The sequence below is a fragment of the Scyliorhinus canicula genome, chromosome 9, assembly GCF_902713615.1.
Source record: "Scyliorhinus canicula chromosome 9, sScyCan1.1, whole genome shotgun sequence".
Lineage (NCBI taxonomy): Eukaryota > Metazoa > Chordata > Chondrichthyes > Carcharhiniformes > Scyliorhinidae > Scyliorhinus > Scyliorhinus canicula.
Genome location: NC_052154.1, coordinates 107494472 through 107507632, shown reverse-complemented (window position 1 = coordinate 107507632; position 13161 = coordinate 107494472). Strand labels below are relative to the sequence as shown.

The window sequence follows — 13161 nt, the reverse complement described above, 5'->3', positions numbered from 1 at the left end:
CTGCAGGTAGGCGTTACAGCTCGCACCTAGAAAAGGCAGCAAGTGGGGCGCAGGAACTACAGGGCATGCCAATGGAGGTAGATACCTGTGAGAGGGACTACCACAACGGGTCCTGCTACCAGAAAGCCGCCCTCAGGAAAAACCTGAGGAAGAGAGGGAAAAAGGAAAACCCCAGAACTGCCCCCAAGTCTGCCAGGACTAACTGGAGACAGAGGGAAGTACCGGCTGAGGCTCTCCCAACAGAGAAGAACCGTTTCTGGCACCAGACAGAGTGGGGGCAACAACGACAGAAACCCTAGAAGGAGGTGGCAAAAGAGGAATAGCAGGTGGGGACGCAGGGAAGTACACAACCTAGACACCTCATCCTCCTCCGAAGAGGAACAATTATATAATATTGCAACGAAGAAAGCAGAACCCATTAGGATTACCCCACGGGTGAACGGGCGGCCGACAATAATGGAAATAGACACGGGTGTGGCCGGATCAGTAATGGGAGTGGCAGCATTTTGAAAAATCAAAGATGGACTCCAGCCACTAACCCTAACAAAAACATTGACAAAACTTAAAACCTGCACGGGGGAACCCCTGGAAGTTCTAGGCACGACTCATGTACCCGTGGAATATGAGAAACAATTGCTCAGATTACCGTTGACTATAGCAGAGGGCTCCGGACCGAGCTTAATTGGACGGAACTGGCTGAAAGACCTAAAATTAGATCGGATGAAAATTTTCCAGAGTGGAAGCGGGCAGTTGAGTGGAGTACTCCAAAAATACCCGGAGGTCTTCCAGGAAGGTTTGGGGGAAATCATAGGCGCCAAAGCAACTTTGCACATGGACCCGAAGCCCTTCCGAAATTTTGTAAGGCCAGGCCGGTACCTATTGCATTAAGGAAAAAAGTAGATGATGAAATAGAAAGGTTTCCGGCGCGACGGCATTATCAGACCAGTACAGTTCTCGGAATGGGCAGCACCGGTGGTACCAATTTTGAAGCCAGACGGCTTGATACGTCTCTGTGGAGATTTCAAACAGACAGTAAACAAATACACACTGCTGGACAAATACCCAATCCCGAAAATAGACGACCTATATGCCAAATTAGCAGGTGGGCTTTTGTTCACGAAACTGGACATGAGCCACGCCTACCTGCAGTTACAACTGGACAAGGGCTCCCAGAAGTTCGCTATGATCAACACCCTGAAGGGCCTTTTTCGTTATACTAGGCTACCTTTCGGAGTGTCATCAGCCTGCGCTATATTCCAGCGTGCGATGGAAAATATTCTGCAGGGACTACCGCAGGCGGCGATTTATTTGGACAATGTCTTAATCACGGGTAGGACAAACAGGGAACACTTGAGGAACCTGGAGGAAGTGCTCAGGCGTTTCGCAAAGGCAGGCGTACGGCTAAAAAGGGAAAAATGTGTTTTTCTGGCCCCACAAGTGACGTACCTGGGTTATAAAGTAGACAAGTCAGGCTTACACCTATTAGAAGACAGAGTAAGGGCAATAAAAGAAGCCCCAGCTCCCACCACGGTCCAGGAGTTACGATCATTTCTAGGGTTGGTAACCTATTATGGAAAATTTATAGAAAATAGGGCGTCCATCCTAGAACCCCTCCACCAGCTACTAAAAAAGGGGCAAGAATGGAAATGGTCCACCCGCCAAAACCGAGCATTTAGGGACATGAAGGAACAACTGTCATCCGAAAATGTCCTAGAGCATTATGACCCAAGGAAGGAGTTGGTGATCACTTGTGATGCATCCCCCTCTGGGGTAGGAGCCGTCTTAGCCCATAGAGGAAGGAATGAGGAAGAACGGCCAATAGCCTATGCTTCGAGGACCTTGGCGATGGCTGAGAAGAAGTACGCCCAAATCGAGAAGGAAGGACTGGCAGTGATATTCGCAGTAAAAAAATTTCACCATTACCTGTACGGGCGGAAATTCACCATAGTGACGGACCATAAGCCGTTATTAGGGTTATTAAAAGAAGACAAGTCAATACCCCCGATTGCATCAGCTAGAATCCAACGCTGGGCGTTGCTACTGGCGGCGTATAGATACGTTCTGGAGCACAGACCGGGAACGCGAGTAGCAAATGCAGATACTTTGAGCAGACTTCCCCTCCCGGACACTCCGCCGCAAATACCAAAAGTAGAGGAGACATTAATGACTCTAAATTTTTTGGACACCCTACCAGTAGACGCACAACATATTCGGTTGTGGACGCAAAAAGACCCAGTTTTAGCCAAGATGAAGCATTTACTGCTAACGGGGAACTGGAAAGACCAGTGGAACCCCAGATGCACCCATACTGGAGCAGAAGGGACCAAATAACCGTAGAAGACGGTATCCTATTATGGGGAGTCCGGGTAATCGTCCCAGCTCAGGGCTGTCAGGCAATCTTAACTGAGTTACATCACGGACACCCAGGGGTGTCTAAAATGAAGATGCTAGCTCGAAGCTACGTTTGGTGGCCAGGTTTGGATACAGACATATCAGCCTTGGTACGTCGGTGCCAGGAGGGGCAAAGAGTGCCACCAGCGGCGCCATTGCACCCTTGGGAATGGCCAGGCAGACCGTGGACCCGCCTGCATATTGACCACGCCGGCCCTTTCATGGGCTCAATGTTTTTGGTGATAGTGGACGCCCACTCCAAATGGTTGGACGTCCACCAGATAAACACGGCAAGCACAGCATTGACAATTGAAAATCTCAGGTCCTCGTTTGCAACACATGGACTTCCGGAGGTATTGGTGTCGGATAACGGAACGGCATTCACAAGTGGGGAATTTGGAAAATTCCTGAAGGAAAACGGAGTCCGTCACATCAAAACGGCCCCCTACCATCCAGCGACCAACGGCCTGGCAGAGAGAGCGGTCCAGACACTTAAAGCGGGACTCAAGAAGCAGCCGGCAGCGACAATGGACACAAAGCTCTCCCGCTGGCTGTTTGATTACAGGACCACACCGCATTCCACAACGGGCATACCGCCAGCTGAACTCTTAATGGGAAGGCGGCTGCGAACGAGGCTGAGTCTCCTTTTCCCAAATTTAACGGGGAAAGTGGAGAAACAACAGGAGGCCCAACGCAGGGGGAATGATAATAGTCGGCAGCAGAGACATTTCCAGGTGGGGGCACCGGTTTGGGTCAAGAATTATGGGAATGGTCCAACTTGGGTCAAAGGCACGGTAGAGTCCCAAACAGGGCCCATATCCTATGAGGTTTCAATAGGAGGCAAGATGCTGAAGAAACACCTAGACCAAATAAGGGCAGCGGAACCACACCTGGAGGCAGGCGAAGCAGGGCCGCCTCAAGCTGGGATAGCCCAGACGGAATGGATACCCACACCCCAGCCCCGAACAATTTCTCCAGACCCCGTCATCCAGTCGTCAGAGTCAGAGATGGATATGCTCGACGAGGCCGCCGCGACACCTCTCCCCAGGGAGGAGGAAGAACAACTTCCAAGGAGGTCGTCAAGGAAAAGACGGGCACCTATAAGGTACACCCCGCCCACTTTGGAGAATGACCCGGCGGACGACACAGAGGTGACAGACCCAGACATGAGGAGCAGGAAGAAGCTCAGAGGAATGCCAGCTGGCAGGAATTCCTCAGACCTTGGGGGGGAGGAGTGTAATGAACTCCAATTGGCTTTATTGGTTGGCCAATTGGAGTATGAGCTCCCCTCAATGATAGCTCATTGAGGGGGCCCATATAATCACCTGTGTAGGCTTTGTGAGCAGTCTTAAGTTGACTGGACTGCTAGCAGCACTGTTTGCAGCTGCTCCTGTAATATCGTTATTGTAAATAAATATTGGTGTGGTGACGGAACCCCTGCCGCCCGTGGATTACTACATCTAGCACACACACTTCCCAAAGGCAATCCGTGGCATCAAGACTGAAAACCCTGAAAGCACACGATCATGTTTCTTGGGTGACATCAGAAAATGTGGCTCTTTGTTTTGGAATGCTGATGTCCTGGTCCATGGTCATTAACAAATTTTATGTTGGATTCGGACAATGAACCATGGCCTAAGGCCTTTGGCCTAAGGAGTATGACTCCTGGTGAGTCATGATCCTTGAACCACTGAGGAATGGCAACAAACGGATGTTTGAGCTGTAAGTTGTCCAGAAGCAGCTCTCTCCTGAGCAGTTAAGACGACAGATGGTATCATAGATGACGTAGAATCCCTCTAGTGCAGCAACAGGACATTCAGGCCACCGAATCTGCATCCACCCTCCAAAAGAACACCTAATTTATGCCCACTTCATTGCAAGGCAGCCATCTTGCTGCGCTCCCCACTGACCACCCACCTTGGACTTGGTTCTGCTGAGTGAAACCGGGCGTATGGGTGCCCCCCACCCCACTATTCCTGCACCCAACCCTCTGCCATACCAGCCCCACTCACTGGCCGCCACTCGCCATCAGGGCATCACGCAGCCCTCCCAAGTGCAATGCCCACTTTTGGACAATTTTGTATGGACTGTGCAAGGAAACTGGAGCACCTGGAGGAAACCCACATAGATAAGGGAGAACATGCAAACTCCACACGATCACCCAAGGCCAGAATCAGGCCCTGGTCCCTGATGCTGCTACCATTGTTGGCCTTGGGAGGAGTTGTAGTCTAGGGTCTTGTATACACAGGTGTAATGTGGGATTGAATACTGTACTCACCCACAGTGATGTAAGAAGACACATGACCCAGAGATAAGGTCAGTCTCTAGATGGACAGAGATCTGCAAGGCTTAGGATGGAGTCAGTTCTATGCTTGTACTCTCTATTGTATATGTATATATGTGTGTGTATGTATACATATAATATATGTACACAGTTGTTGAGTTGTTGGTAAAGAGCTATTGTTTATACTCAAAACTATGAAGCCTACTTCATTGCTGACTTACTCAGTCACCTGCTGCCACCCTTCCTTGGTGACCACAGAATGTTTCTTGTTTCTTTCTTAACAAAATTACTTCCTCCTTACTTGTTACTGCATCCAGCAATATATCCAGTGATGCAACATTGAAACAGAGATTGATCCCCTTGATATTATCTTAGATTTTTTTATTTTTCCATACAGATGCTCAGAACTCCAGATTCCCCCGTTACCTTTTCTTTTTAAGCACTGAGGCTAATATTGTGTCATACAGGGCTCATGCTCTCCAGCATTGGAGATGTAAAATATGAAATAAAGTGATAATGAGCTATCAAGATTAAAATTGGAAATTCCATGCTGGCATCTCTCTGCCGTTGTAGGGTCCCAAAATGATTAGAATTTTAAATAAATAGCACTATGAATTTTATTGTCTACAACGTTTAACAAACTCCATCTTTTTCTATGTTCAGATGCAGCTAGAACTTTGTGTATCATGGACTTCACTTCTGCAGTGCTGTTAAACCTATCCATTGTATGCATTCATTTAATATTGGTAAGAGACATGCATGATAAAATAAGACAAAATATTGTAAAATTGTACGTTCATACTTCCCTTGTAACATGTTTATTTTGCTTCTGGCAGGTGGACACTATGAATTCAACCATACAAGGTATTTTCTTGCATACATTTTCACCTACACTTACTGTTAAATTCAAAAACACAATGAGCAGTTTTATGAATGAATTGAAAAGCTAATATTCTCAACATAACATTTTTGGAATGATGTCAAACATTTTTAAAAGGTGTAGAAGGAATTTACTAAATCGAGGGATAAGGAACTTGAATAATATGAGGAGACCAGACTAATGAAATGAAAAATGAAAATCGCTTATTGTCACGAGTAGGCTTCAAATGAAGTTAATGTGAAAAGCCCCTAGTCGCCACATTCAGGCGCCTGTTCGGGGAGGTTGTTACGGGAATCGAACCGTGCTGCTGGCTTGCTTTGGTCTGCTTTCAAAGCCAGCGATTAGCCCTGTGAGCTAAACAGCCCCTAATGTGAGATCAGACAACCTGGAGTTGTTCTCCTTACATAAGATATAGGAGGAGGTGTAGGCCATTTGGCCCATTGAGTGTCGTCTGGCGTATAATAGGATCTGACTGTAGCATTAACTTCACTTTCCTGCCTATGCCCCTTGATCCCTTTGTCAATCAAAAATCTGTCTGAAACAGCTTTTAATATATTCAATGATCCAACTTCCACTGCCTGCTATCACTAAGTGCACTGAAAAGAAATTCCTCCCCATCTTGGTCTTAAATAGGAGACTCCCTCATTTGTAAACTGTTCCCCATTGTTCTCGATACCCACAAAACATCATCTCAGCATGTACCTTGTCAAATCCCCTCAGAATCTTAGTTGTTTCAATGCGATCACCTCTCATTCTTCTAAACTCCTGAGAGGATAAGAGCAACCTGATCAACCTTTCCTTTTTAGACAAACCTCTCATCCCAGGAATCAGCTGAGTGAACTTTCTCCGAATGTCCGCCCTTAAGTAAGGTGATCAAAACTGTACACAGTCTTCTAGGCGTGGTCACACCAATGTCCTGTACAGTTGTAGCACAACTTCTCCAGACTTTTATACTCTGTCTCCTTTCAACAAAGGCCAACATTCTCTTTGCTTACCTAATTACGTGTTATACCTGCATGCTCACTTTTTGTAATTCATAAACAGGGATACCCATGTCCCTCTGTACCGTATCACTGTGTAATCTCTTTTCATTTCAACAATATTCTGTTTTCCGATTCTTCCTATTGGACCATTTCACATGGCCCATATTATATTCATCTGCCAACTTTTTGCTCGCTCACTTAAACTGTCTAATACATTTGCAGAATCTTTGTGCACACCTCACATGAGGCTTTTCTTCCTATTTTCGTACCTTCAGCAAATTTGACTATATTACAGACAGTCCCTTTAATATATTAATGAGTCACCGGTATAGATGGTATCTAGATGAGGCCGCAGCACTGATCCCTCTGACACTCCAGTGATTACAGTTTGCCATCTTGCAAATTAACCGTTCATCCCAACTCCTGTTTTAAATTCCTGTGCTACCAGATGGAGCTGTGTACAGGATGTTCAGGTCAGCCCAATTCCAACAGCTGGCCACCAGATGGTTCTGGACACAGGATGTTCAGTTCAGAGCACGTATGCTCCTCTACCACCAGATGGTGCTTTCATCTCCCTGTGAAATAACCACATCTGCCTTCCTGAGCAAAGAGTTTTTATTCCCTATGTCTGAAGACAGAAACTCTGGCCTTGAAGCAATATTCTCAGTTTAATCTTCAATTTGAGCTCTTCCGGGCAGCACGGTGGCGCAGTGGGTTAGCACTGCAGCCTCACAGCGCTGAGGTCCCAGGTTCGATCCCGGCTCTGGGTCACTGTCCGTGTGGAGTTTGCACATTCTCCCCGTGTTTGCGTGGGTTTCGTCCCCACAACGCAAAGATGTGCAGGGTAGGTGGATTGGACACACTAAATTGTCCCTTAATTGGAAAAAATAATTGGGTACACTAAATTTATAACAAAATAAAACAATTTGAGCTCTTCCCAGCCTCTGAGACAGTGTTAGAATGTTACTGACCTTTGGAAAATGGCTAGCACTTTCTCATTCCAGAGATCTCTTAGGCAGGTCTGTTTTCTTTCGGTTTCTTTTAAACAAGAAAGCCTCCACAGGTTTAGCTAGAATGCCTCTTAAAATCATGTGGCAAAGAGAGAGAAGGAGAGAGTGAATCTTCAAACTCTTTATTAGCTGGCTTCCTTAACAGAACTGAAACAAAAGATGGAACTCTTCAAAAAGATTTGCTTTCTTTTTGGAAGCTTCTGACTGGCTCCTCCACTCACAGGCAACAATAGAAGACCAAGGATCCTACTTACACCAATTGGCTGCTTGCCAAGACCATCAAATCAACATCACAGTTTCTGCCACAAAACCTGAAGGTGACACTGTGGCCTGGTCCATCAGGACAGGGGGTTTCAACTCTGCCTAAAATCTGAGGCGGAATTCTGCGCCGGCGGGATGCTCCGTTTTGCGGCGCCCGGAGGTTTCCCGACAGCTGCCCCACAATAGGAAACCCCATTGACCGGCCGGCATAACGGAGCATCCCAACGGCGTGGTGAAGCAGAAATGTGGCACGGCGAGGTGGAGAATCCAGCCCCTATCGTTTAAACAGAGTTCCCAAATGGTGCAGTAATGTTATAACAGCTAACCAGAAAACTGTCGATCAAAGCAGACAGCAGGACAGGGATAAAAAGGGAACACTGGGCAGACGTAAGATTTACAAAAATGTCCTAACACCATCATTTTGAGCAGGTGGCCCAAAACTGAGTTCTGGTGGTGGGCCCCTGTTATGGGCGAGGGTTTAGAGAACCCCAAAGTGTATCATGGAGTTCACCTGACCCACAGCTTTTAATAGATTGTGGTATGGGGAGCACACTCCATCGGTGTGATACAGCAGAAATGGAAAAGTATTTTTTAAAGCAAAACCATGTTTATTCTATGAATTCAAGTTAACCTTTTTAAAACATACAGTGAACATCTTAGCAACCATTAATTCAAATACAACGTCCAAATAATTCAACACCAAGTAATGCTTAATAACTTCCCAAACAACATCCAGAAGACAAAAGAATCACCTTTTTAACAGAAGCACATTAGGTTTACATTCACTACTGAGAAGATTTATAATTCTGAATTCACCAAATGATCAAGAGACAGTCTTTTCATGGCAGAGAGATCAACAGTATACCTGCTCTATTTGGCTTCAGCTCCAACACTGAAAACAAAACTAAAACACACCCTGCAGCAAACAGCCTAAAACGAAAGTAAAAAGCTGACAGCCCAGCTCCACCAACTCTCTGACATCACTGCAGTAGTAAACACCCATTTCTTAAAGTACTCTCACTACAGATATTTACATACACACCCATTTATAAACACCCTTTTCTTAAAGGAACTCTCACATGACACCGCCCATAAGGGCAGCACGGTAGCATGGTGGGTAGCACAATTGCTTCACAGCTCCAGGGTCCCAGGTTCGATTCCCGGCTTGGTTCACTGTCTGTGGCAGAGTCTGCAGGTTCTCCCTGTGTGTGCGTGGGTTTCCTCCGGGTGCTCTGGTTTCCTTCCACAGTCCAAAGATGTGCAGGTTAGGTGGATTGGCCATGCTAAATTGCCCTTAGTGTTCAAAATTTCCCTTAATGTTGGGTGGGGTTACTGGGTTATGGGAATAGGATGGAGATGTGGGCTTGGGTAGGGTGCTCTTTCAAAGAGCCGGTGCAGACTCGATGGGCCGAATTGCCTCCTTCTGCACTGTAAATTCTATGATTCTATGATAATGCAATCCTCCCCCAACCCCCACCCCCTCACCACCACCATTGGAATTACGGATCACCTCCCAAAGCGCGCATGCATGAGGGTGACCCGACTGACCCACCCCCATCACAGACTCTCAGAGGCCTCCCCCATCAGAGAATGCCCCCCCCCCCCAATCAGTGAGCACCACATTAGCAGGACCCCCCTCCCAAAAGTGTTGAAAGCAACAGCTGCTATCGGTGTCCTTGGCTTCATAGAATGAAAAAAAACACAGCAAAAGTTTTTTATGTTCCCTCAAATCCTTTAATCTGAGAGGATTCTATTCACTTTCAAAGAGGAATCATAGAATTTACAGTGCAGAAGGAGCCATTCGGCACTTGGGGTCAGCATCAACCTTAAGAAAGAATACCCTACCCAAGCCCATGCCTCTACCCTATCACCATAACCTAGTAACACGACCTAACCTTTTGGACACTAAGGGGAAATTTAGCATGGCCAATCCACCTCACCTGCACATTTTGTGGACTGTGGGAGGAAACCAGAGCACCCGGAGGAAACCCACGCAGACACGGGGAGAAAGTGCAAACTCCACACAGTCACCCAAGACCGGAACCCTGGTCCCTGAAGCATCAGAGGGCCCACTACTCTCCTCCGTTCTCTGATGGGGGGGGGGGGGTCCTCTGAGAGTCTGTGATGGGGGTGGGTCAGTCGGGTCACCCTCATTCATGCGTTCTGTGGGAGGTGATCTGTAATTCCAATGGTGGTGGTGAGGGGGGCGGGGGGTGGGGGATGATTTGCATTGTGGGGGGCCCACCACCATACCTCCGTATTGGGCCACCTAATCAAAATGATGGTGTTAGGACATTGTTGTAAATCTTTTGCTAACCACTGCACCACCACCTTTAGTAGGCTGCAATTGATAGGGTAATAGTTTCCCCACAGCCTTGTGACTGGATTGTTTATTTGCATTTCACGCTTGAATGCATCTCAAGTACCCTGCTGTGAAGCTCACAACAATGTTTATAAACATCTAGGAGATGAGTGCTTTCATTTCCTCCTATTTTTCTCAGCAAAAAGCACTTAACTTCCTTTGGTGTGGTTAGGAGCTGTCAATCATAGCTCGATGTTTATAAACATTTTTACCTGATGGGGGTCTCTGAGGTGGGAGTCTCTGTTGTGGGTCTGATGTGGGTGGGGTGGGCAGGATTTGCGCTGTGGAGAGTAGTGGTCCTCTAATGAACTTTGTGGGTACCACATTACCTACCTACCCCCTGGACTCACTTCAGGGTCCTCCTCAACAGGGCCACACTTGAAAATACTTGTACCAATCCACGCTCGTATGAATCCTGGCTGAGAATGCTGGAACATCACAGGGGCATGGAAAATTGGGCTTCCAGTTACATCCTCCCACTAGTGCGGGGCACGTAGCTTGCTGTCACCACCAGGGGTGCCAACCTGGTTTTTAGAGGAACTCTTGATTCTCCACCGGATTAGGAATTCAGCTACCGGCGGAGGGCGGGAAAGAATCCACCCCAGGGGTCCCATTTAAAACGGAGCTGTGTTTTCTCAGAGGCCATTAGTCTGTCAAATTATTTTACCCAGAAAGTAGTGGCAGCTGAAACACTGAATATCTTCAAGACAGAGCTGGATAGATTTTTGATCAACAAGGGAGTCCAGAGTTATGGGAGGCCAGACTGTCACCTCAACTCCACTTTCCAATCAGATCAGCCATGATTTTATTAAATGACAGGGCAGGCTCAAGGAGCCCAGTGACCTACTTCTGCTTCCAATTCTGGTGTTCTTGCATTGTTGGGTTTATGATTTCAAATTTGCACCAAGTATTTATACACTTTGTGTGTCACAGACTATTCACAGTAGCTGAATCACGAGGAATATGCAAAGCATTATTCGACAATGAAAGACCCAAATTTAATTCAAGGATTGTCAGTGTGTGCATACGGAAAGGAATTTGCATATCTGTATTTGCGAAGCTGTTGTTGAGGAAGTGCACTGGTGGGGTTAAAGCTGTAGTGAGGTTGAGATTAGCGAGGGAATGAGAAACATATTGAAATTTAATTAATGCCAGCAGTGGAATGCGCCAAGGAGAGTCAAATTTGGTTATTGAACCCTTAGTAGACCACAAAGGGAGTCCATATTAAGGTGAATAAAGAAATAAAGTTTTATTACAATAACTATTTTGTACACATAAGGTGTACACAACACCAACGATCTGTCCTGGTCCACCTAAGTCGACGCTACGAACTAGAACGCACAACAACAGCACTGATACTGCCTCAGGAAACTAAGGAAATTCGGCATGTTCATATTGACTCTTACCAATTGTTACAGATGCACCACAGAAAGTATCCTATCTATCTGCATCACAGCTTGGTATGACAGCTGCTCGGTCTAAGACTGTAAGAAACTACAGAGAATGATGAACACAGCCCAGTCCATCATGCAAACCCGCCTCCTATCCATTGAGTCTGTCTACATCTGCCGCTGCCTTGGGAAAGCAGGCAGCATAATCAGAGACCACCCGGGTTATTCTCTCTTCCAACTTCTTCCATCGGACCGAAGATACAAAAGTCTGAGAAAATGCACCAACAGATTAAAAAAAACAGCTTCTTTCCCACTGTTACCAGACTCCCGAATGGCTCACTTGTGGACTGAACTGATCTCTCAATGCATCTTCTGTACTATTGTAGCACTACACTCTATATGCTTCACCCGAATGTCTAGGCCTATGTATTTATTGAGTGTCCTGTGTTTTTCATGTATGGGTCAAACTGCCTGGACTGTACACAGAATAATATGTTTCACTGTACCTCGGTACACGTGACAATAAATCAAATCTACACAGCACAAAAGATCCCAGCTGGGTCTTTCCTCTGTGTCGGTACTGAAACTGGTTGACTTTAGCTATACATCCCCCTTTAACAGGGGCGGGGGTTGCGGGGGAGCTCCTATTTAGTGAGGCTCATGGGCAGTTTAATCATTGCCACTTCATAACTCCTGCGAAGGTTATGACACACCTCCCCCACAAAGTCCGAAGAATCATCCCGATGACTGTGGCAGTGGAGGGCGCCAAACCACTTGCTTTGTCTCCGGGTTTGCGTCATGCACCAGCAGCTTAGAATTGGGCGGTGTGTCTCGGGAGGTGAACGTCGCTTCTGACTGGAACGGCGAATCAAAATCTGTCGGAGGCTGCTGCACTGTGGATTCTCCGTCGGAGGCCACCAATCATGGGTCTCCATATTTGAATTAGTGTTGACAACCTCTCTCGTGTCGGCGTCTTGACCCACTTATGGTTCTGATCTGGTCATCTCGAGCATCAGATTCGTCTGGACAAGAACTTTTTGGTCACAAAGAATTTTATGAAGAATTGGTCGCTTGAACCTCATGTCATCCACGTGCTTACGTATTACTGAACCCTGGACTTGTACCTGATAGGAAACGGGCCCGTCTGGCGGATTACGGTCCCAGAAATCCACTGGCTGCCGTCTGTAAACTTTGGACATACACTATGTCACCTGGTGCAGTGTCACCTGGTCAACGTTGAATGGGGCAACACCCTTCCAGGGATTGGTTGTGGTGCACCTTCCCATTGATGTCAGGGAAGACCTTGATAAGGCGAGTCTGAAGTCACCGTTCCATTAGTATCTCAGCCGGGGCCACCCCAATCATGTTATTGTGGGGTAGTCCTGTAACAAAACAGGAACTGGGCCAGCCTAGTGTCCACTGATCCCGAAGACTGTTTCCGTATCCACGATGAACATCTGGACTGCCCTCCCCGCGAGTCCGTCCGAAACTGGGTGATATGGTGCAGTCAGAGTGTGTCGTATCCCGTTAGCCTTCAGAAAAACCGAGAACTCTGCTCATAAAGGTGTGCCATTGTTTGTGACAATATCTCGGGTATGC

General features: G+C 46.9%; 1 protein-coding gene across 1 annotated transcript in view; it reads left to right on the top strand.

The window, feature by feature from the left end:
• The window catches only part of LOC119971595 (low choriolytic enzyme-like), a 312743-nt gene that overhangs the window by 22986 nt on the left and 276596 nt on the right, over positions 1 to 13161 (top strand). The window contains exons 2-3 of the mRNA XM_038807374.1: positions 5339 to 5421; positions 5512 to 5539. Of these exons, the coding sequence (XP_038663302.1) occupies positions 5362 to 5421; positions 5512 to 5539 (88 nt within the window). The 5' untranslated portion in view covers positions 5339 to 5361. The remainder of the gene's footprint in view (positions 1 to 5338; positions 5422 to 5511; positions 5540 to 13161) is intronic.